The 21321-nt window shown below is 27.9% G+C and overlaps 3 protein-coding genes and 1 non-coding gene across 8 annotated transcripts; 2 read left to right on the top strand and 2 right to left on the bottom strand.

Annotated features, from left to right (window-relative positions):
- Positions 1-590: 590 nt before the first annotated feature.
- Positions 591-1354, bottom strand: Mrps16 (mitochondrial ribosomal protein S16). Its single transcript, XM_070307109.1, has 2 exons — positions 1197-1354; positions 591-1039 (listed from the first exon to the last, which is right to left on the bottom strand). The coding sequence occupies exons 1-2, from the start codon at positions 1317-1319 to the stop codon at positions 755-757; spliced, it is 408 nt and encodes a 135-aa protein (XP_070163210.1). The 5' UTR covers positions 1320-1354; the 3' UTR covers positions 591-754.
- A 386-nt stretch (positions 1355-1740) lies between these two features.
- Trnaq-uug (transfer RNA glutamine (anticodon UUG)) lies at positions 1741-1812 on the top strand. Its single transcript has one exon. It is a non-coding gene; the product is annotated as a tRNA-Gln (tRNA).
- Positions 1813-4794: 2982 nt separating this feature from the next.
- Positions 4795-19557, bottom strand: Eps-15 (Epidermal growth factor receptor pathway substrate clone 15). Of its 5 annotated transcripts, none has more exons than XM_070306774.1 (15): positions 19316-19553; positions 18830-18874; positions 18504-18737; positions 18162-18434; positions 17308-17532; positions 17054-17214; positions 16810-16969; positions 12878-13123; positions 12714-12797; positions 12225-12287; positions 11253-11596; positions 10962-11151; positions 10735-10860; positions 10322-10624; positions 4795-7151 (listed from the first exon to the last, which is right to left on the bottom strand). In XM_070306774.1, the coding sequence occupies exons 1-15, from the start codon at positions 19340-19342 to the stop codon at positions 6432-6434; spliced, it is 3201 nt and encodes a 1066-aa protein (XP_070162875.1). In that variant the 5' UTR covers positions 19343-19553; the 3' UTR covers positions 4795-6431. The 5 variants fall into 5 exon arrangements, with proteins under 5 accessions (XP_070162875.1, XP_070162874.1, XP_070162876.1 ...); XM_070306773.1 differs by having other exon boundaries at positions 10322-10633; positions 19316-19551; XM_070306776.1 differs by having other exon boundaries at positions 6997-7147; positions 10322-10633; positions 19316-19557.
- On the top strand, positions 13669-16473 carry LOC138939485 (Ig-like V-type domain-containing protein FAM187A). Its single transcript, XM_070307331.1, has 8 exons — positions 13669-13732; positions 13794-13977; positions 14052-14220; positions 14302-14584; positions 14681-14886; positions 15455-15639; positions 15725-15880; positions 16302-16473. The coding sequence occupies exons 1-8, from the start codon at positions 13669-13671 to the stop codon at positions 16471-16473; spliced, it is 1419 nt and encodes a 472-aa protein (XP_070163432.1).
- Positions 19558-21321: the final 1764 nt, after the last annotated feature.

The following is a 21321-nucleotide window of genomic DNA, read 5'->3' as shown; positions in this document are numbered from 1 at the left end:
AAGCAGTGGTATCAACGCAGAGTACTCCCCATTTTATCTTTCAATCTAAAAGAGATAGATCGTAACAAATATATAAATTAAATGGTTCAAACTAAACTCTGTTGGTGAACATAATGGTTGCTTTTAAAAGCTATCTGTTAACGAACGGAGAGGTATGCATAATTTTTTTATTATAATGTGAATATTTTGATATGATATAGAAGTTGTAGCACTGTTTGAAACGAATACAACAATATATGATATAATGTAAGTATTTTACATATTTTACGAGTTTTATCGATTTGAAATATTGCGGGTGACGTCTACCTTTTCCATATATTATTATATTGTCTCCTTCCTCTGTATGTGTGTATATAAGGACCTTTCTTACTATATAAGGACAGTCCTTACATACATACGTACAGAGGAAGAGACAATATATCATAATAAATAAATATATATATATATATATATATATATATATATATATATATATTGTATATATATATATATATTTGTGTGTCTGTTTTTAAATAAATAAAAATTTGTTTTTCAAACAATAAAGCTGTATATTGTACTATTTAAAAACATTCATAACTATAGAGAAGTTTGCTTCAAAAAATTGGAGTATTCTATTCTATATTAAATGTCTGCAACAATTAAAAGTCAATGTTGCAACATTACATACATTTTCCATATAATATTTGACGAAAATTTTATTGATAAATCGTAAAATATATACAAAAAACAAATTCCATTGCAAAAGAAATATATCTTAACTCTCTGATGTAGCTTGTTCTTGAAATGTACTTTCTTTAGCAGCACTTTCCTGTAAAATTTTGCGATTTCTCCATGCTCTCATGTACGTTCTTGGATGAACAGGAAAGAATCCAGCAAGTCCTAATAAATCCGCAACAGGTTTAGATACCTGTGCTCCTTTAGCGAACCAATATTGTATTCTTTCAAGATTGAGTGATACTAATTTCTCATTGTATACATTTGGAATAGGATCATAAGTACCAACTTGTTCTATTGGTGGCTTTTTTGGTTGCCTTTTAACCTATGATGTAAAAAAAATTAATTTATTAACACTATAAGAATTTTATATATATATATATATATATATATATAATTATAAAAATTATAAATGAAATGTAGCTAAAAAAAGATGGATTTATGTAACTCCAATTTTCTTGAAAAATAATAGGCCAACTTACGTCAATTATAATAATATGATAGAACGGTCTATTAGTGCAACCATAACGAACGAGCCGTATTGCTTTGGTGACTGGCGAAATAATACCTGTTCCAGATGCAGAATGCAAAGGCAATCGTGGCATATTTATTAATATTAAAAAGTAATTATTAAGTGATTGCCAAAAGTAATTACGTTTTCACGATTATCACGATTATGGTTATAGTACGCAAGAAGAATTGGGTTAAGAAAACGTTTAAAACCATAGACATATAGATATAGAATAGATCGGTCTCTGCTGTGAGAGGTCGTGACACCCGGTATATCATTCTGCCCACATAGAAATGGCTATCCTGGGCTATCCTTGCATCACATTTTATATAAGATTTGACTGGTTAGAAAGAGAACGATTAGACCTTAACGATCTAATTATCTAATATAATATATGTATAGAAGTTTGTAGGTTTCTTTTCTATGCATATGCATTACGCATTTATAAAAATTTATCTGAATAGGGCTTTAGAATGCTCTAAAAAAGTTCTTTAATAGAACCAGCTGTTAGCATTGGTCCCATGGTGTAATGGTTAGCACTCTGGACTTTGAATCCAGCGATCCGAGTTCAAATCTCGGTGGGACCTTCGAGCGAATTTTTTTTTTTTTTTTTTTTTTTTTTCATGCAAATATATAGATATTCTTCAATGATATACATATGCGTGCAAGCGATAAACATTTTCAAAATTAATTTATAAATAATGATATAAAATTAAAGCGATGAAACGAGAGTCGTGTGAATTTATATTAACTCACAATCAAACCAGCGTATAAAAGTCAATGTGTAATTTTTTGTGAACAGATATTCATAAATTATATATATAAAATTATATATAAAATATATCCATATATATTTTCTTTTTCTTATATAATACAATCTCTGTTCATATAGAGAAAAATAATTATTAATTTATTTATTATATTAATTATTTTAATTAATTATTTAATTAATTAAATATATATATATATATATTATTATTTAATTTTATATATATATATATATATATATATATATAGGGTGTCCTAGACCACCCGTACACCCCCTTTCTTTCAAAAACTAAGCATTTTAGGGTAAAACGTTTTGAACAAAAATTGTATGGTTTTGAGGGGAACATAAGATGGTGTCATTGGTTTGACCTTGGATGACATCGTTAAAGACAAGTCAAGGACAACTTTAATTTCTTAAATGGAACCCCCTATTTTTCATTACATACTCCTGTAGCTTATCTCGAGAGCTTTCCAAAACACTATAATAAAGTATTTTTTCATAAAGTACTTTTTGAGTTATTTTATATTTTAATCTGACATATATATTTTGATATAAAAAATAAAATATTTCGTAAAATATTCAGTTTTCGATAATCTCACCGTAATACTTTTATATACAGAATAATGAGACAAATCAATTAGTGCCAAAAAAAAACAAATAATTATTTTAAAAAATACATTGTAAATACTTTTCTTAAAAACAATTATTTTTTTATACTACATATATATACAAGAAAAAGAAAACATATATGGATATATTATATATTATGTATATATTTATATTCGATTATATATGGATTTTTTTTTCCAGAACACAGAGAGTTTTCACGTGTCTTAGGTAAAATCAAAGCATAAGTCTTCTTTTTTTAAGATTCAAAACTATTGAGTATAGAAAATATATGTACAACTTTTTCATACACATACAAGATGTAACAAATTAATATATATATTTTGTAGGGTTATAGGAAGAGCTCTAATAATCATTTTGAGTAGAATTAAAAATTAATTGTCTTAGAGAGAAGACCCTTCTTGTAATACAAAAGATTTTAAAATCCATAAAAATCCCACACGCGCATTATTACTCTTATATAGGAAATAGATTTTAAAAAATACCTATCGAAATTTAATGTTTATTTTTTGCGTAATTGTCTCAAAGTGATAAAAATAAATTTTATTTTTAGAATACATTTATTTATTTCACCACTTTAAGTAATTACCATAATTTCAAGAAATATATATATATATATTGTTAATTTATTTTCCAATATTTCGAGGCGTGCTTCTCGAAATGTACAAAAATAAACATTTTATTTCAATGTGTGCGTGTATATTGTATATGTATATTTATGCTGAACGTAAGAAAATATATTACGAAAAAAATGTTTAAGCACTAGATTATATGGTTAAAAATATATTCCATAGAGAACATTAACGGTGAAACGATTTAATTAGCGATCGCTGCTAGTATATAAATACAACAGATTATTTTCAATAAAATATGAATTTTTACTACATCACAACTCTGTATGCTTGTTCAAACATATTTTATCGATTTTAACAAATGTCTGTGTTATTATGAAATCTATATACTTACAATATATATGATATATGTGCAAGTACTTATATATATGTTGTGCTATAATTTTCGATCTAAACAAATGAGGCATAAGTGTATCGCGATTAGGGTATCTGATAATAATCGCACACTTGTAATGTGCAAGTAGAGCGGATTGAACCGAACAGGAAATTACCATTTTGCGATTTTCGTTATAATTGGCCGATTTTTTAAATTTAATTTCTCATTAATTATTGCGAAGATTGCAAAACGGTAAAGAACTTTCCTACTTCGTTTAATCTCCGGTTTATCTGCACATTACAGGTGAAGCGATTATTATCAGACACCCTGTATATTATGTATCACAAACATATCATTTTCACCTTGACTATACATAGGTATAATTTTATATTCTTAGATTAATATACAGGGTGTCCCATTTTAATCTCCTCAGGCAAATATCTCAAAAACCAAGCCCGGAAGAGAAAAATGTTTCAGACAAAAGTTGTTTGGTTTCGAGGGGGCCATAAGATGGTGACAATGATTTGACCTTGGAAAATCATTTGAAGGTCATGTGAAGGTCAACTTTAAAATCTTAAATGGAAACCCCTATTTTTTATTTGGTATTCTTGTAGCTGACATCGAGAGCTTTCCAAAACACTATAATAAAGTATTTTTTCATTAAGTACTTTTTGAGTTATTTTATATTTTAATCTGACATATTTTGATATGAAAAATTAAATATCTCGTAAAATATTTAGTTTTTGATAATCTTACCGTAATACTTCTATGTACAGAATAATGAGACAAATCAATTAGTATAAAAAAAAAATTGTTTTTAAGAAAATTATTTACAATGTATTTTTTTAAACAATTATTTGTTTTTTTTTGGCACTAATTAATTTGTCTCATTATTCTGTACATAAAAGTATTACGGTAAGATTATCGAAAACTGAATATTTTACGAAATATTTAATTTTTTATATCAAAATATGTCAGATAAAAATATGTCAGATTAAAATATAAAATAACTCAAAAAGTACTTAATGAAAAAATACTTTATTATAGTGTTTTGGAAAGCTCTCGATGTCAGCTACAAGAATACTAAATAAAAAATGGGGGTTTCCATTTAAGATTTTAAAGTTGACCTTCACACGACCTTCAAATGATTTTCCAAGGTCAAACCAATGGTACCATCTTACGGCCCCCTCGAAACTAAACAACTTTTGTCTGAAACATTTTTCTCTTCCGGGCTTGGTTTTTGAGATATTTGCCTGAGGAGATTAAAATGGGACACCCTGTATATGAAATTAATATGTTTATTAGCGCGATGTTGCTGCATATCACGAGGGTGATAAAGCTGTAAAACATGACAAGTAGTCAGAAAATTTACTCAACGGATTAATAATTTTTTTTCGAGAAAACCAAGAATTTGTGCTTAGCCCATATCGAACGATGTTATGTATGCATGTAAAATGGAACATTTTTTAGAAGTATTACACATTTATTTTGGTGAAATCTTAATGCAAACTTATAATATTGTGTATATATATATATATATAGTATAAGTAACGAGTATCTATAGTAAATATGCATACTCATGTACACACATACATATATATGTTATAACAGCTACAAAGATGGAATAAAAATAAAAACACACAACAAATATATGCGAACCTGAATAAACACTCACGTAATATTGATATATTGACGTAAGTTTGCTTTTGCACTGGTATTATTAATGATATCTTATAATAGAATACATCCTTGCATATACAGTGTATATACTATCTTATAACTAAACAATTATGACATAATAGAAACTTACATAATAAGAATTATCGCGATTTAATGTATCGTAATGATAATATATACACATCATATATAAAATATAACGTCGTTGTCGAAATTATGATATTAAAACATAGTTAAGATAGACATTACTTTTTGTGTTTGGTTTCCAAGTTTTATCAAATAAAGCCCGTTTCGCCAAGCACACAGAACACACACGTTTGAACACTATATTCTTTGGAACTTATATCCTAGAAAATTGAAAATTGAATAGACGGCATTGTCGCAGATATTACTTTGATATTTTATTTATCGACAATGTATATTTACTTATTCATCTTCTTTTTTTTTTTTTACACGAAGTTACAACTGGTACTGTGGTAAAGTGGCCTAATTGTTTATATGCAAATGATCGTGTAATCAGCAATGAATATTGTTTAAAATCTTATAATATACATTTTCGATTATTATATAGATGTTTACATATTGATAATGCGCATTTAATGATATTATATTACCGTTTATCTCTATAATTGAATAACTTGTACAACATAAATTCCCTATATATTATACTTTATTTATTATATTATCTATTATATTATCTATTATCGTTCATGTAGTTATAATTGTGATTTTAATATATATATAACAGCATAACGCGCACTTGAATCAATAATGTTCACAACAAACATTATATAAAGCTCATAATATAAATCATAGATTATTGTTGAAATTAAAAGAAAAGGGAATGAAAAAAAAAAAAAAAATAAATAAATAAAATAAAATTTAAAAAGATCGAAAAAATAAAATAAATCTAAATTTTGTGAATGATTACTTTTGAAAATATCGAAAGATTTTAATGAATTATACTTCAAAATCGAAAACATACTATAGTAACATCCACAATAACTTCTCTTCTTCTTTTGGATAATTTTGAATGTTTGTATTCGACGTTATTGTCATGATAATGCATCTACATTTCGTTTCTATATGTAGTGTTAATACACGACAGTGCAAGCTTAAACATCATGCAATTCAATGAATTTTTATGGTGATATCAATATAAAGAAATAGCGTATCGATTAAATTTCAAACATTTTCCGATTTTCCTTGTCGACTCAGTTCGATAGCTAGAGCTAATTCGGCGTCTTCCTTTTCTTTAAGTCTAAGCCTTTCTTCTTCCGCTTTTATACTTTGTTTCTCCGCCCATACCAATTGCTCCTCTTCCGATAAGTTAGTTACGTTATTACCGTTCCACATCTTGCCAAAATTATTCGCGAGCTTCTCGTCGTTATAAATATTATACTTCGAAGTCTGTGCTAGGTCTAATTCATTCCTCGTGATAGTTTTCGCATTTTTAACCGAAAATGCGTCGTCGAGATCGATTGTTCTCGTCTTGACTTTGGTAAATGAGTCATTTTCGATGCCTCTAATGTTTCTGTTATCGGCAGAGAATGCTTTTCCGAAGTCGACATCAAATTTATTCATACTGCTCTTCTCGACTTTTGTTTTAATGTGCGGAAAAGTGCTCGTGAAATCATTATCGAAGGCTTTAACCGATGCATTTTTATCCAAAAAAGCAGATGTTGTCCCGAAGTCGAAAAGATCCATTTTGTCTATCCCGCTGCTCTTATTCGCATTCAAGTCCTCTGTCTCATCGGCAAACGGGTCCGTTATATTGAAGGGGTCCTCATAACGATAGTCCCGGAAAGGATCCTCCGTGAAATCTGAGAGTTTCAGTTGCCCCGATACTACGTGCGTTTTATTTGTCGGTCTCGATGGTGCAGTCCGATTAGGCGCTGGTTCTGGCTGAAGCAGGTTTTTGTCACTGGTCAGTTTTGTTTTACTGAAAAGGTAGAAGAAAATAACGCGGATACCGTCGACCATCCTTTGGCTGCTGGCTGGATTAGATTATTCTTGCATAAAGATGCAGTGCTGTAATTTTACGTGATGTTCGAATCGCGTATTGGAAAATGATTCTGACAAGGCAAGAAATCTTGCAAATCGTTATCCATTCACCCGATTCGAATATCTTCTACATAAGTTAAGAATAACAATAAAAATTATATTCTTTTGTAAGACAATAACGTAAATAAACGTAGAATGTCCTATATAAATAGAGAAAGAAAGAGAAAAGTAATAAAAAAATTAATTAATCTGGAGCCAATGTGTGTGCTTCAGAAGACAGCTGAATGGTAGGTAAACTCAAAATTGTGCACCTGCTACCTAAATATAAAATAAAATTAAATACAATTAGTACATTAATAAATGTCATAAAAAAAACTCAACAGTAATATTAAAAAATTGAGATTTTCTAAACGTTTAATATTGATACAGTTATATGTATACTAGAGATGCAACGAATAATATATTCGACCGAATACCGAATATTAGGCAAAGTCATGTGCCGAATAATCGAATATTCGGCGAATATTAGACACGGTTTTTGGCGCCAATGGTTCAACATAGACTATTCGAAAATAATGCAGCGGGCTCGCGGCATTCCCGACTGCGCCTTCCCGCATAAATACATTATTTAACAATAAATGTGTTTTATTTAATTTAATTTAATCTTAGATATATAAAAAGATAAATAAATAAATAAATTAGATACTCTAGTTCTAGCAAGTTAAAACTACGCATCTGCGGCTGAAATGGTAACAGTCTATTAGCTACTATTTCCTTTCATTTTTACATTTAAAACTATTCGGTATTCGGCCAAATAGGCAGAATATCGAATAGCTGCCTAATATTCATTGCAGCTCTAATGTATATATATAATCGTATTTTGTGATACTAAGCTGTTTGAATGAACGAATATCGCTAGTTACGATTTTTGTTATTCAATTTATATAGTATATCATCGTTATTCAAATCTATTATGATAAGAAGCCGATTTTTACTGATAATTAAAAAACAAGGAACTTAAAACAATAATTGCCATGTTTTACTTCAAATCAAAGTTAAAAAAAACATCCAGTTCCATAACTATTTAATTGTAAAAATGTTATTTTTATTTGTTTTTTTTTGTTACATTTATTTTTAATGTTATTGTTATATTTATATTACTTCAAAAAAATTTATAAGTTGTAACAAAAGAAAAGGAAACAAACTATTCTCTTTTTCTTCTTCTTCTCCATATGATATATTCCTCAAATTTATTATATGTAAATAATAAAAATGTAATTATTAATAAAATTGTTTTTTATAACTAAAAAAATTATTGTATTTAATATAAATTATATTTTCATATATCTTTTGTATAGTTCATGATTTAATTAAAGACTTGACTAAAGAAATTAATGATCTTTTTACATATCTTTTAAGATGGATTTTTTTTTTTTTATCTAGATATTAACATTTTCTATCTGGATATTAACATGCATGGAAATTATTAATATTTCAGTTTGTTTAAATCATGAAAGCAAAATAAAAATGACAAATTATATAACATATAATTAAATAAAAATATAATACAATTAAAAATATAAATATTTTGTCTAAAAATTTTTATATTTTTAATTTTATATATACAGGGTTACAGTATATACAGCATATACAAGATGGTCCGTAATTCGTGGTACAACCGGCAAGAGATCGGTTCTTCAGGAAAGAATAAGTCGAAATTGCAGAATGAAATTTTTAAATTTTATTTCTTTTAATTAAAAAAAAATGTAAAGGACATTTTCAAAAGGAAATATCGTGTCTCATTTTAATTTACATATCCTATGTTAAAGTACGCACTGAACACTGTAAACAGAAAGTATTCGACTAATATTTAAAGTCGATCTTATCAAAAACAAAACCCATATGAAAAAATTTCATTCTGCAATTCCGATTAATTTTTTCATAAAAAATCAGTCTGTTGCCGATTGTACCACAAATTATAGACCAGTCTATATATATATATTTTTTTTTAAAATTTTATATATACATAATATGTACGTAAAATGCTTATTATAATGTATGTAGATTTGTTTACGCGTTTTTCTTGTCTAGATATTTTTAATATAAATGAAATATTTTTACTTCTTTTTTATGTTTTGAAAACCCAACAATGTTAAGTAAAATAAGTAGAAGAAAAAAATAAGAATAAACAAAAATAAAAAGAGAGCAAGAAAGATTAAAAATTAGTAGATTTATTATTATTTTGTTGTTTTCTAGTTAATGTGTATTATATCTTCCAAAATTGAAATGTTTTATAAAAATTAATTAATGGAATTCATACAAAGATTTTGTTAAAATGTTATACAATAACTTTTTGTGCTCATTGTATATGCATTCATACAAATATATGTATAAGCTTTATTTTTAAATTTATAGATGAGGAATTTATTTGTCATTTATGTTTATCATATATGAAATATTAATTAATTCGGGCCGTCAAGTACATAGCGATATTTATTTATAAAAAATAAATTTAAAAATTCTAAATTATTTTTTTCTATGATGTTTAAAAAAGGAATTACTAAAAAAAATCTGAAAAAGACTCAATTATAAACATACACACGTTCACATACACACGCACACAGAACGTCATTATTTAGTTATTAAGTATATTTTATTCGAAAATTCTTTGTTTATTAAGCATCGCAGAAAAAATGATTTAGAATTTTTCGACTAATTCTTCATTAAGGAATATCGTTATGTATGTAGTAATTGTGAATTAATTAATCCTTTTTTCTAATTTACATCTTGTATACAATCTTGTATTCAATTAATTAATTCACATCTTGTATATATAAAACCTGTATATTAATACTAAACAATATATTAAAAATAATAAAATTTTGGTACGTGTGCTTAGGAATATACCAAATATAATAGAAATGCTTTATAAAAAAAAAAAAAACATGCTGTATATTGAAACAATTATTAAAAGACAATATATTATTCTGAAAGAAATAATTAAAAAGGTTACAATATACACAGATATTATAAAAAACCTGTTTAAAAACAGGACATTGCTAGATACATACCTTAGAATCAAAATTGGTGAAATCAGCAAATCCAGTCGAAGATGTGAAACTGTTATTGTTATCGATCGTCGTTTGCTGAACACTAAATGGATCCGAATTTGCATTCGCGAATGGATCCGGCGTGGGCGAAGGTGTTGGCGGGGCCGGTGCGGCTCTTAATGGACCAGTAGGACCTTGACTCGGTCGTGGTGGAGCTGGTCTCGGTGGTGGTTGCTTCGCCTTTTTTGGTGGAAGAGCAGGACTAGGGCTTTCAGGACGCGGTGGAGCGTGAAGATTTGCAAAAGGATCATCACCGAATGGATCCTTCGTGTTCTTAATAGAAAATTATATTAGCATCTTATTGTTTCTCTTGATAAAATAAAAAATGTATGTGTAAAATATTTTCATAGAAATGGTATAAAAATTTTATATACCGATGCCGTAATTGTAGATGTTTTGTTTTCGGCTCGCTTTCCATTATCAAACGGATCAAAAGGATCTTGTTTTGTTGCTGTACCGGCATTGTCAAACGCGGTAAAAGGATCTGTTGTAAAATTATCCTATACAGATTTTTTTATTAGTAACCACACTTACAAGATGAAAATCGGAAGGGGAAAATAAATATTATATATGTATAAATATCAATTAAAGAAAAACTCACATTAGATGGCTGTGCAGAAAACGCATTTCCAAATGGATCAGACACTGGTGTACTAAATACTTCTTTGGCTTTATTCGTTGCAAAAAGATCTTGTTCTCCAAATCCATCTAAAGTAGCAGTTCCGGTTACATCAGAAAAAGTTTCCGCTTTTGTTTCTTTTGTTTGTTCTGTATTTTTTGTTGTTTCGTACCTAATATTTGTTTTAGACATATATAAAGATATTATTAAAATTCTCATAGAAGCTTAATATTCTCAAGTAGATTAATATTTATATGAAATGCAAATACGCACTCTATATCTTCGATCTCGGGTATAAATCGTAGACTAGTATCAGGTACAAGATCAGCATTTCCCGCGGCAAGTGCAGAATCGTAAAGTGCAATGACATCGCTCATTTGACGTTGCTGTTCTTGCAGATGTGTGATCTTTGCTTTTGCTTGACAGATTTCTAATTGAGTATCTTGTAATTTTTTCGTGAGCTCATTAAGTTGGTCCCTGTTTCTATTTTGTTGTTGTTCCAATTGTTGTTCTTCTTGCCGCAGTCCTTCAAGTTCTTGTCTTTTAAGATTCAGTTCATCCTCTTGAATTCTTAAAACTGACTCCTGTTCTTCAGCTTGTTGACGAAGTTTATCGACCTTATGAACATAAGATTTAATTCATGAAAAATTTTAATCGTTTTTCTTGTATAAATTTGAAGTGTGTATAATATATTTTAAAATTTGTAAGAATAATAATAATAATTTATTTTTAATTAATATGCTTTTGTATCTATATTGTATTTATATGATCAAAATAAAAAATAAATAAAAAAGTAGAAATATAAAAATATATGCATTTTATATTTTTAATTATATTTTTCAATTATATTTTATTTATATTATATTATATTATTTTTTAATTATATTTTAGTGTATATTAAAAAGAAGTGCAGAACAAACAGTTCATGCATACCTGCAAAGCACTAATAATATATTAGCATTATCTATCCATGTTTTGCATTATTACAGTATAATTTTTTATGCATAAGGTAAAAAATTGTATTTTATTTATTTTGATATAAATATTTTTAAAAAACAAAAAAAAACATACATATATGATACATATCAGAAATGTAAAACTCGAAAAAATAAGTTATAAAAAAAAAAAAAAAAAAAAAAAATATTTTTACGAAATTGATTTCCTATGGTAAAAGATCACATACTCAACATGAATTAAAAATATATTAAAATAATAATCCGCGATATGTTGTGATCTTTTATGTACCTTTTCCAGTTCTTCCTGTATCTTCTCTTCGATTTCACACAAATCTCTATCTACTTCAGCCTTCTACAAGCCAAAACATAAGAAAACAAAATCATAAAAAAACGAAAAACGATACAAAATAAATAAATAATTAAGGCATTATGCTTTTCTCTATTACTTTCTTTCTTTTTTTTTTTCAAGTATATCATTTTCAATTTAAGATTAATCATAATTATGTAATATGTGTCGAGATTATTAATTTTTTATTTATATAAAACAATACTTGATTCACAATATATAAAAAATGGAATAAAGTAATAGAAAAAAATAAATAAATAAATAAATAAATAAATAAATAAATAAATCTCCATTTTATTAGCTTCTGTAAATATTGAACACTTATTTAATGTGATCTGTATTATTGTTTGTTGGTATATAGTATATCGAAATATACTGGTGTATGCAAAGTGGAAATATATTTTTCCTATGTATTTATTATTACTTTATTACATTATTGTATTCGTTGAAGATTGCCATCGTGAAAGATCGGATTTGTTTTGAAAAAGCAATGTATAAACAGCAACTGCATGTGCACTGCAAATAATTGTGTTTAAAAAGCAGCGCACATTCACTAAGCAAGCCATTAATCAATACATTAACGAACTGTTGTTTACCTGCGCTTTTAAGTCATTTAATCTCTTCTGCGCCTCACCCTTTTGATTCCCGAGTTGTTTCAAGGTTGCCGCTAGCGTGTCCAATTCACTTTGAAGGCTCTTAATTTCTCCGTTTTTTATTTTAATATCTGCTTCCTTTTGCGCTATATCCTGTTCCATGTTTTGTCTTTCACGAACAAGCTCTGCTATGTCCTTACTTATCATATCTAGTTCTGGATTTGAATAACCTGATATGTTATTGTTTTCCTGCAGTATAAACATATCGAAATATTAATATCTCTATGAGCATTGTTATGATATCTCCAATCATAAAATGCAATATGTATACTTTAAGATATTAATCTATATTATAGAAAATTAAATCATATCAAAAAAATTTTTGCAATTACAAATTACAAAAATTTCGATTAATTTAACTCAAATAACGATTATGATGTAAAAATAAATCGTTAATTGTAATAATTCATGAGTTGTTAATTAAAATGATAATTTTACATTTAGATAAATAAATATAATTCTATATAATTGGGGATAAGAAATTAGATGGATGAATAAAATTATAAGGGCAAGAAAAGAAAAGAAGAAAGTCAAAGAAAATCTAGAAACAAAAATAGGAAAAAGAAATCAAATAAGTTTGAAGAGCCTATCAAAACCAAAAGGCGGGAAATAAATATCTATTTATAATTATCATACATATTCTGAAATATTTCATTAAAAAGAAAAAAAAGAAAAAAAAAAGACATTTTATTCATACTTCATCAGCGAATAACTTCACAGTGTGAATAGTAATTATGCAGATATATAAGTTGTCTGTGTTAGTTTGCTATTTAAGCAATGTATTATTTTGGCACATAGGTAATTATATACGCAAATTAATAATTTCATCTATTTGTATAATAATTTCCTATAAATTTAGATGGAAATATATTTCTGAATATTGATGAATATGAATATCCAAGAACTAACGAAACTTTAAGACAATTACATAAACAACAGTGGCTAAAGTATTACAAGTGTTTGAAAGAAATGCATGCAGATATAGGGCACGAGAAAATTATTTACCCGACTGCACTCATAGCATTAGAAGGAACATCTATAACGTGCGCTCAATAAAGATAATCATTGAAATTCGTAATACATAATTATGATAAAGTTTGTGCAATCTAATTTACAGTTTGAAGTGTCAAATTTGCATTTCGCCTATGGACATGCATATGGTTAATTTAATAAAATGGTATTTCAATAGTAGCAGTACAAACAGTACTGTTAAAAATATAATACAAAATACTAATCACATTTTCAATTCACCTGATAATCAATATATCATCATGTATAATGTCAAAGTATAAATTCAAAGCACATATATATATATATGATATATAAACACAAATCATCATATGTAAAGAACACATCTTTTTTTTAAGTTAGAACAAGCGGGAATTTATTGGTGTGAAATGGGAGATACTGTGGGACTAATTCACTATTTACATATCGATAGCGAAGCCGAAGATCTATATTCAAACATAACATCTCATATGCCACAAGTGACATCAGTTAAAATGATGGATTATAAGCTGAAGATTTATACTACTTGGACACTTTGGAGTCCCTGTTCTGTATGCAATGCAGTTGGTATAAAGCTTCGATATGGTTACTGCACTATTTCCCTTTTAGAAACATCAGTAAACAGATATTTCATTGAGAAAAGTACATTAATAATTGATAAGTATTACAAAACGCAAAGATAAATCAAAAGCAAAGTTTTTTTATATATATGTTTTTTCTCGCTAATTTTACTTTAAGCTGAAGCATATGAGCGGAATCAAATGCATGAAAATACAATTCAACAAACTACAAAAACAAATTCAAGTTCAGAAGTTCAATTAAGAACGGCATTATTATTATTTAAAAATAAAATACCATGTAAATCGAGTCTTGTGCCAAAACAAATACAATTAATGCCGATTATTAAGAACAGAAGCACCGAAATTATGAGACGATATTGCAAGGTATTCACATTAAAGTGTATTAAAACTCCTGGTTCCTGCCTGTAACTATATTGAATTATGATGTTAGAAGAAAGAAATATCATATAAATTTTCTTTTTTGTATTATATATAAAAAAAGAAAAAAAGAAAAAAAATTTCTTTGCATGCCACCATTCGCATGTGTTCAGTAGTAGAAATTAATAAAATATATCAAAAACTCCCTTTTTAAAATTTGAATAAATAAATACAATTCAATTTACATATATGTTACATATTTATTATATATTTACAGCAAAATTTTTTATGACAAACTTTCTTTTGTCGATCAAAATTAGGGCTATTTATTAATTCATACAGAGAAGAGATAGAAATTTTCAATTCTCAGAATATTTTAGCAAATTATATGAATTTTAAAAAGTAATATACATATATATCAAAAAAACTATTTTAATATAAAGGAAAAAAATTACATGCAAGAAAAAGATGTTTTCATGATTGATGTTATAAATTAACATGATTGCAATAAGGAACCAGAAATTTTAACAAGAATTCAATGAATAAGAAAAAATAGATAATTATTCTTATGCAGAAAAAATGCCAAAAAAACATGATATTTGAAGTACGTGATGAAAGAGGAAACATTCTCGAAAGTGCGAATAATAGTGCTGGTATATATTCTATGATTCAAGGAATACCTCCTCAACCATTACCATCAATCACACGTAATGTGATTTATGAAAAATATAATAAAAAGATCAAACTCATCTGTCCAGGGTAATATAATACTTACAAAATTAACTGCAAAGACTGTTCAATAATGATAAAAATAAAAAACAATACAATTTTGTTCATACTTTAGAAATCTGAATGCAGATATCCCAATTGTTTGGAACATTGGTAACAAATCGATTATTCCATCTCACATAAAACTTCAATCAAATGGAAGAATTCATATTAATTCTCAACTTCATATAGTATTTGAATCCCTAAAGTTTGAGGATTCAAATACATATAGGTAAATTAAACCAAGTATTCCCCTAAAGCCAAATAAGAGCCAATTATGGATAATAATGCATAAATATTGTAGAAAAAAATTAATTTTTTTAAAAATTGAATAGTTGTGTACAAGGCATAATTTTTTTTAGTACGATACCAAGTGATTAAAATAATCTCATTTTAATAAACATTTTGTTTATTAAAAATAAAAACCTTCAATTTTGTAAAATCATTTTAATTAACTATTTATAGTTTCTAAAAAAATTAATTTTCTATAAAACACGCATTATTATTCTTAGTTGGATTTTATTTGCCATAGAAAAATCTAAAAACATTGTGATTTTTTATTTTATAGAACCTCGATCAAATTATTTAAATCCGAAATTTATTAGTCAAATCTACAGACTGAATAGCATTTAAAAATTGATTTTTATTATTAGTTGCTGGCAAAATAATGAAATTGTTGGAATAATAAAATTGAATGTGATTGGAGAACTAGAAATCAAATTGAATCACCATATTATTTTAATTGGCGCCATCTTCATAATTAGTGTAGTTTTAATAATGTTGTGGAGAGCATTCAAAGGACGTACACGATATACAATGCATTAGAATTTTGTGATGACGTAAGATCACTCGTATCAACAATTTGTAAAATGTGCATATATATACATATAAAAGGTGTAATGAATAATTTTCCATTAATACAGTGGGACCTTGAAATAATGTATGGGATTCTGATCCAGTATAACGAGATTATTCCTATTCCCAAAATTCAAGAATGTAGACTGTAGCGATTACGCGAGGCTTGCATAAACTTGTTTTTTCTCATGCTACTCAGGAGTGACCTAGCACATATGGAACGAATACTGTCTGCTATATTGAGATAAATTATTTCATGATTCCACTGTATAACATATCATTAGTAGAATATTTGAATAAAGTTACCACAATAGTTTCTCCAACTTTTCTCATAGAAGGTGGTATCATCTCAGAAGTTAAACTTGCTGGAGGGTCTATGCCATTGAGCTTTTGTTTAATGAACCACATAGCTAAGGCAAATTGTTCCTTGTTCAGTTTACCATTTTGACAAGTATCACATAAACTCCTAATTCATAACATTAAATATATCTCTATTATAATCATCATTAGTAATTTTTGACGAATTCTTATAAGATCACACTTCTCTCACCATATATGTGCTAATATAGTATGTTGAAGTCCACTTTGTAGGAAGACATCTTTGATTTCTGTACCAGAGACAAATCCATCCCTATCCATGTCAGCTTGTGAAAACAGCTTCTCTGCAATTATTTGATCCTCAATAGAAACGACCCATTGCTGCATGCCTGTCTGTAAATATATAAAGCACGAACAACCTTTGATAATGTGGAAATATTATGGAAGTGTTATTAGTTTTTTAATTACGGTCCAAGAGATAAATACTTTTACAACATCTAATCCAGTCAAGCTCTTTACAGCCGTCGTATTTGGCAAAGGTGGAATTGGTGGTGGTTGCGATGATGGTGATGCTGCTGCTACTATGTTCATTGGTATAGGAGATTTAGCCTTGGGAATTATATCTTTTCTTTTACCAAGTGGCATTAATTCTGGTGGAAGTACATTTGGTATTGCATATTTTTCCAGTGCTTTATATACAAGATGCATGGCCTATATAATAATCAGAATTGTATAAAAAAAAAAAAAGAAAATAACTAATAAAAATATTATATATATATATATATATATATATATATATATATATATATATATACATATATAATAAAAAATAAATAATATAACATCAGCAATATTTATCACCTAAAGTACATCTCAGTGCAAAAGTATATTTCTATACAAAAAATATGTTTCAATGTACAAAAAAAAAATATATATATATATATATATTTTTTTTGAGCTGATACTGCAGGAGTAAAATATGCAAAAGTTATTCAGTCCACATATAAAAAATAATTAATTAACTTAAAATTTTATATATATATATATATATATATATATATATATATATATATATATACAGGGTGTCTGTAGTATGATTGGTAGTATATGCACATTTCTTTATTAAGCGTGATAGAAAAAAACGTTATAGGACTTTTTTGCTCAGTTTAACCCACTCTACCTGCGCATTATGGGTGGGGCGATTATTATCAGACACCCTGTATATATATATATATGTGTGTGTGTGTGTGTGTGTGTGCGCGCGCGCGCGTGCGTACGCGCGCACGCTCTTATATTAGTTATACTATTACTTATATATTCTTATATTAGTATATACTTACAACTACAAATTCATGCCTATCCAGCATACCATCCTTATCCATATCCGCTAAATCCCAAATTTTTCCAAGAGTATCTAAAGGAAGTTTGCTATCCATAAGAACACCTTTTACTTTATTTCCAGATATATATCCATTAGATGGCTGTAAACTATCAAAAAGTTGATCATATTTTGCTCGCTCTGTAGGATTAATTGACCAATCTCCATTGCTAATAGATGTTATTACTGGCAGAGCATTAGTAATAGTCTTCTGTGGAATAACTGGTATATCTCCCTGATAAAAAGATATACAATATAGAATTTGTTCCAATTGAACAGGCATATAACATGTAGATAAATTTACCATTTTTGGTGGTGGCAATTCAAGACTCAAATTAGACATATTTAAATCCTTCCCTGTCTGAGCTAATGCACATAGTTTCAAAGCAACAAAGAGCCCAGACTTATCTAAGAAACCACGTGATTGTGGATCAGCCATATCCCATATTTTACTTAGAATAACATCACTCAGCTGGGATTTCTTAAGAAATCTTGCAGCATCCATTGCTTCAATTTGTCCATATCCATTTGGATCAATCTAGAAACAATAGATGGTATTTTTTACTCACGTACGACTGCTTATACACTTTATAAAAGTATCTGCTCTTTTTTTTTGTAGATGATATATACCTGATTATAATAAGCTTCATAGATCGCACTATGGCTTCCAGCCACCTATAAAGAAACGATATTCATATTCACTGATAATTTGTATTTCTTACAAAATAAAGCAATAATAATAAAAACATAAATAATAAATAATATGCATATAATTCAATAAGAAAATAATCAATGAAAGAATGACAAGAAATTTATCAATGCTTATTTTTATCGAATATATGATCGATAAATCATCAAAAATAATGGAGTATTTATTTAAAAGACAAATTAAAATTTATCGGAGGTACATGTAAAATGATACTCCGCCATCGAATCGGAATACTTCGAACTAAATTGTCCGAGGCATTACCCTGATAAAGAATCGAAAATTCGGCGATAAGGACAATGATTTGGCGCGGATTACAATAAAATTTCATGAAAAGAAACTCTCTCGATACGTGTGAGCCAATGTATCAAATATTATATCCTCATAAAATTGTTAAAATTGCAATGTACCTGCGTAGGTGACGGCAGGGCGGCCATGCTTGCATTAAATACTGGCTTAACCAATCAGACTCTCAATCGATAGCATATATGATTTTAACTATTTCGTTAAGCATGTCACACGACGAAATAATATTTTAATATCATTGATATTTCGAATTATTATTATTATCACGCCTCATTATCATGAACTCGTAACTGACGATCGCATGTGACGGATGAAGAGAAAATTATCATGGAAATATTTTATAATATATACATTAAAAATTTCTATTTGTCCAAAAGAATTTTTACACTGTACTCGCCTACTATTAAGTCCCTTGCACAATGCCAGGCGATAGGAACAGGGAATCGATTGTTACAAAGTGAAAATTACAAAAGTGAACAGATTTACTAGATTTCGGCAAATGAAATCATAGATATTTTAGTGAATTTGTTTATTTTTGTAACAATGACCCTCGCGCATTGGACACGATGAGCGATGAATGATGGGCGATATCCAATGAGAGCTTTATTTTTTTCGGAAAAGCAGAGCTCTCATTGGTCTAGTTTCCACCGAAGTCGTCAATCCGATTCTGTTTCGGTGCGCATCGAATTTAATGTACTGTTTCCACTGAAAGTAGAATAGAAGCGAGAAAAATTGATATTTCAGTAGAGCCAACTTAACTTTTACTTGTGAATGTAAATAAACATATATAATCCTTGACAATCTTTTTGTTAATTTTCCGTTTTGATGATTAATACGAACAAACGATAACTGTTACGAACATCGATATATAGATTATATATCGATTATATATTGATGGTTATAAAATAATGAAAAATAAAAGTTGGCATCATTTAGTCTCAATCGTTTCCACCGACTAAATTTCGTGTCAATTCGCTGCCATTCCGACAAAGCTTCCCATACAGCACCGCAAGATTGCAATAACATTGCAGCAATATTTTTCTGCAAGATTGCAACATTGCAGAAACATTGCGAAATGTTGCTGCAAGCGTTGTTATGATATTGCAGCAACAGTAAAATGTCCGCCTACAGAAATATTGCAATATAATATTGCAGCGACATAGCAATATAATATATATATGCAATAATGCTTTATGTATATTTATCGACATAATATCCTTAACATATGAAAAAAATAAAAAGAAATTAGGCCTCTATAAGAGTCAAGATCTAGCGTGTATATAGTTTTTCTGTATTATAATAATAACGAAGTTATAAAATGTAAATTTTTTAGTACACATTCGACTTCCTTCAGTGACAGAGAATATCTAAGAGAAATAAGAAAAAACTCAATTTGCAATTGTGTACATTCACAATTTCTTTGTATCCGAAATATTCAGATATCCGGATGCAAAAAGATTGTGGTGAATTTACGCATACGAGTTTTTTCACATCTCTCTTGTCTTTATATAATCTCAAAATTTATTTATTAAAATCTGAAGTATCTTACATATTAGAAAATTATTATCAAATTTTTGATTTTATATAAGAATGGAAATTATTAAAAGAATTCTTAGTCCAATGTCTGAGCCCCTGTATTAGGGTCATATTATACGACTTAAATTAACAAAAATGGTTATTATATCTTTTTAATCTTACTAGCCGCTCTTCGTAAACTTTATATAATTATCATGATTAAAAATTAAATGCGGAATTGATAGCGCAACATGCGCCGCATAGTGGTAAACGAATGAACTAGCGATTATTGAATAATTTTTTTGTAATATTTTCGGAATGTTGCTGTAACATTGCTAAAGTTATATTGTAAAATAATGTCTTTGCAATATTTCTGCAACATTAAACTGCAATATGCAATATTACAATGTTGCAGCAATGTTGTTGCAAGCTTCAGTGCTGTATGGGTTGTAGATCGAAATGGGAGTGAAATGAACGCAGTCAGTCGTGTTTCCATCGACTTAAATTTGGTTCTACGCCGCACTAGATGCGAATTAATACTTCGGTGGAAACTAGACCGATGACTCTACGGTACATCTAAATATACATACACATA

This window comes from Polyergus mexicanus, unplaced genomic scaffold (assembly GCF_030449975.1).
Source record: "Polyergus mexicanus isolate NDT 795.1 unplaced genomic scaffold, iyPolMexi1.0 SCAF_14, whole genome shotgun sequence".
NCBI classification, from domain to species: Eukaryota; Metazoa; Arthropoda; class Insecta; order Hymenoptera; family Formicidae; genus Polyergus; species Polyergus mexicanus.
The sequence above is the reverse complement of the archived record's forward strand: the minus strand, read 5'-3'. Positions and strand labels throughout refer to the sequence as shown.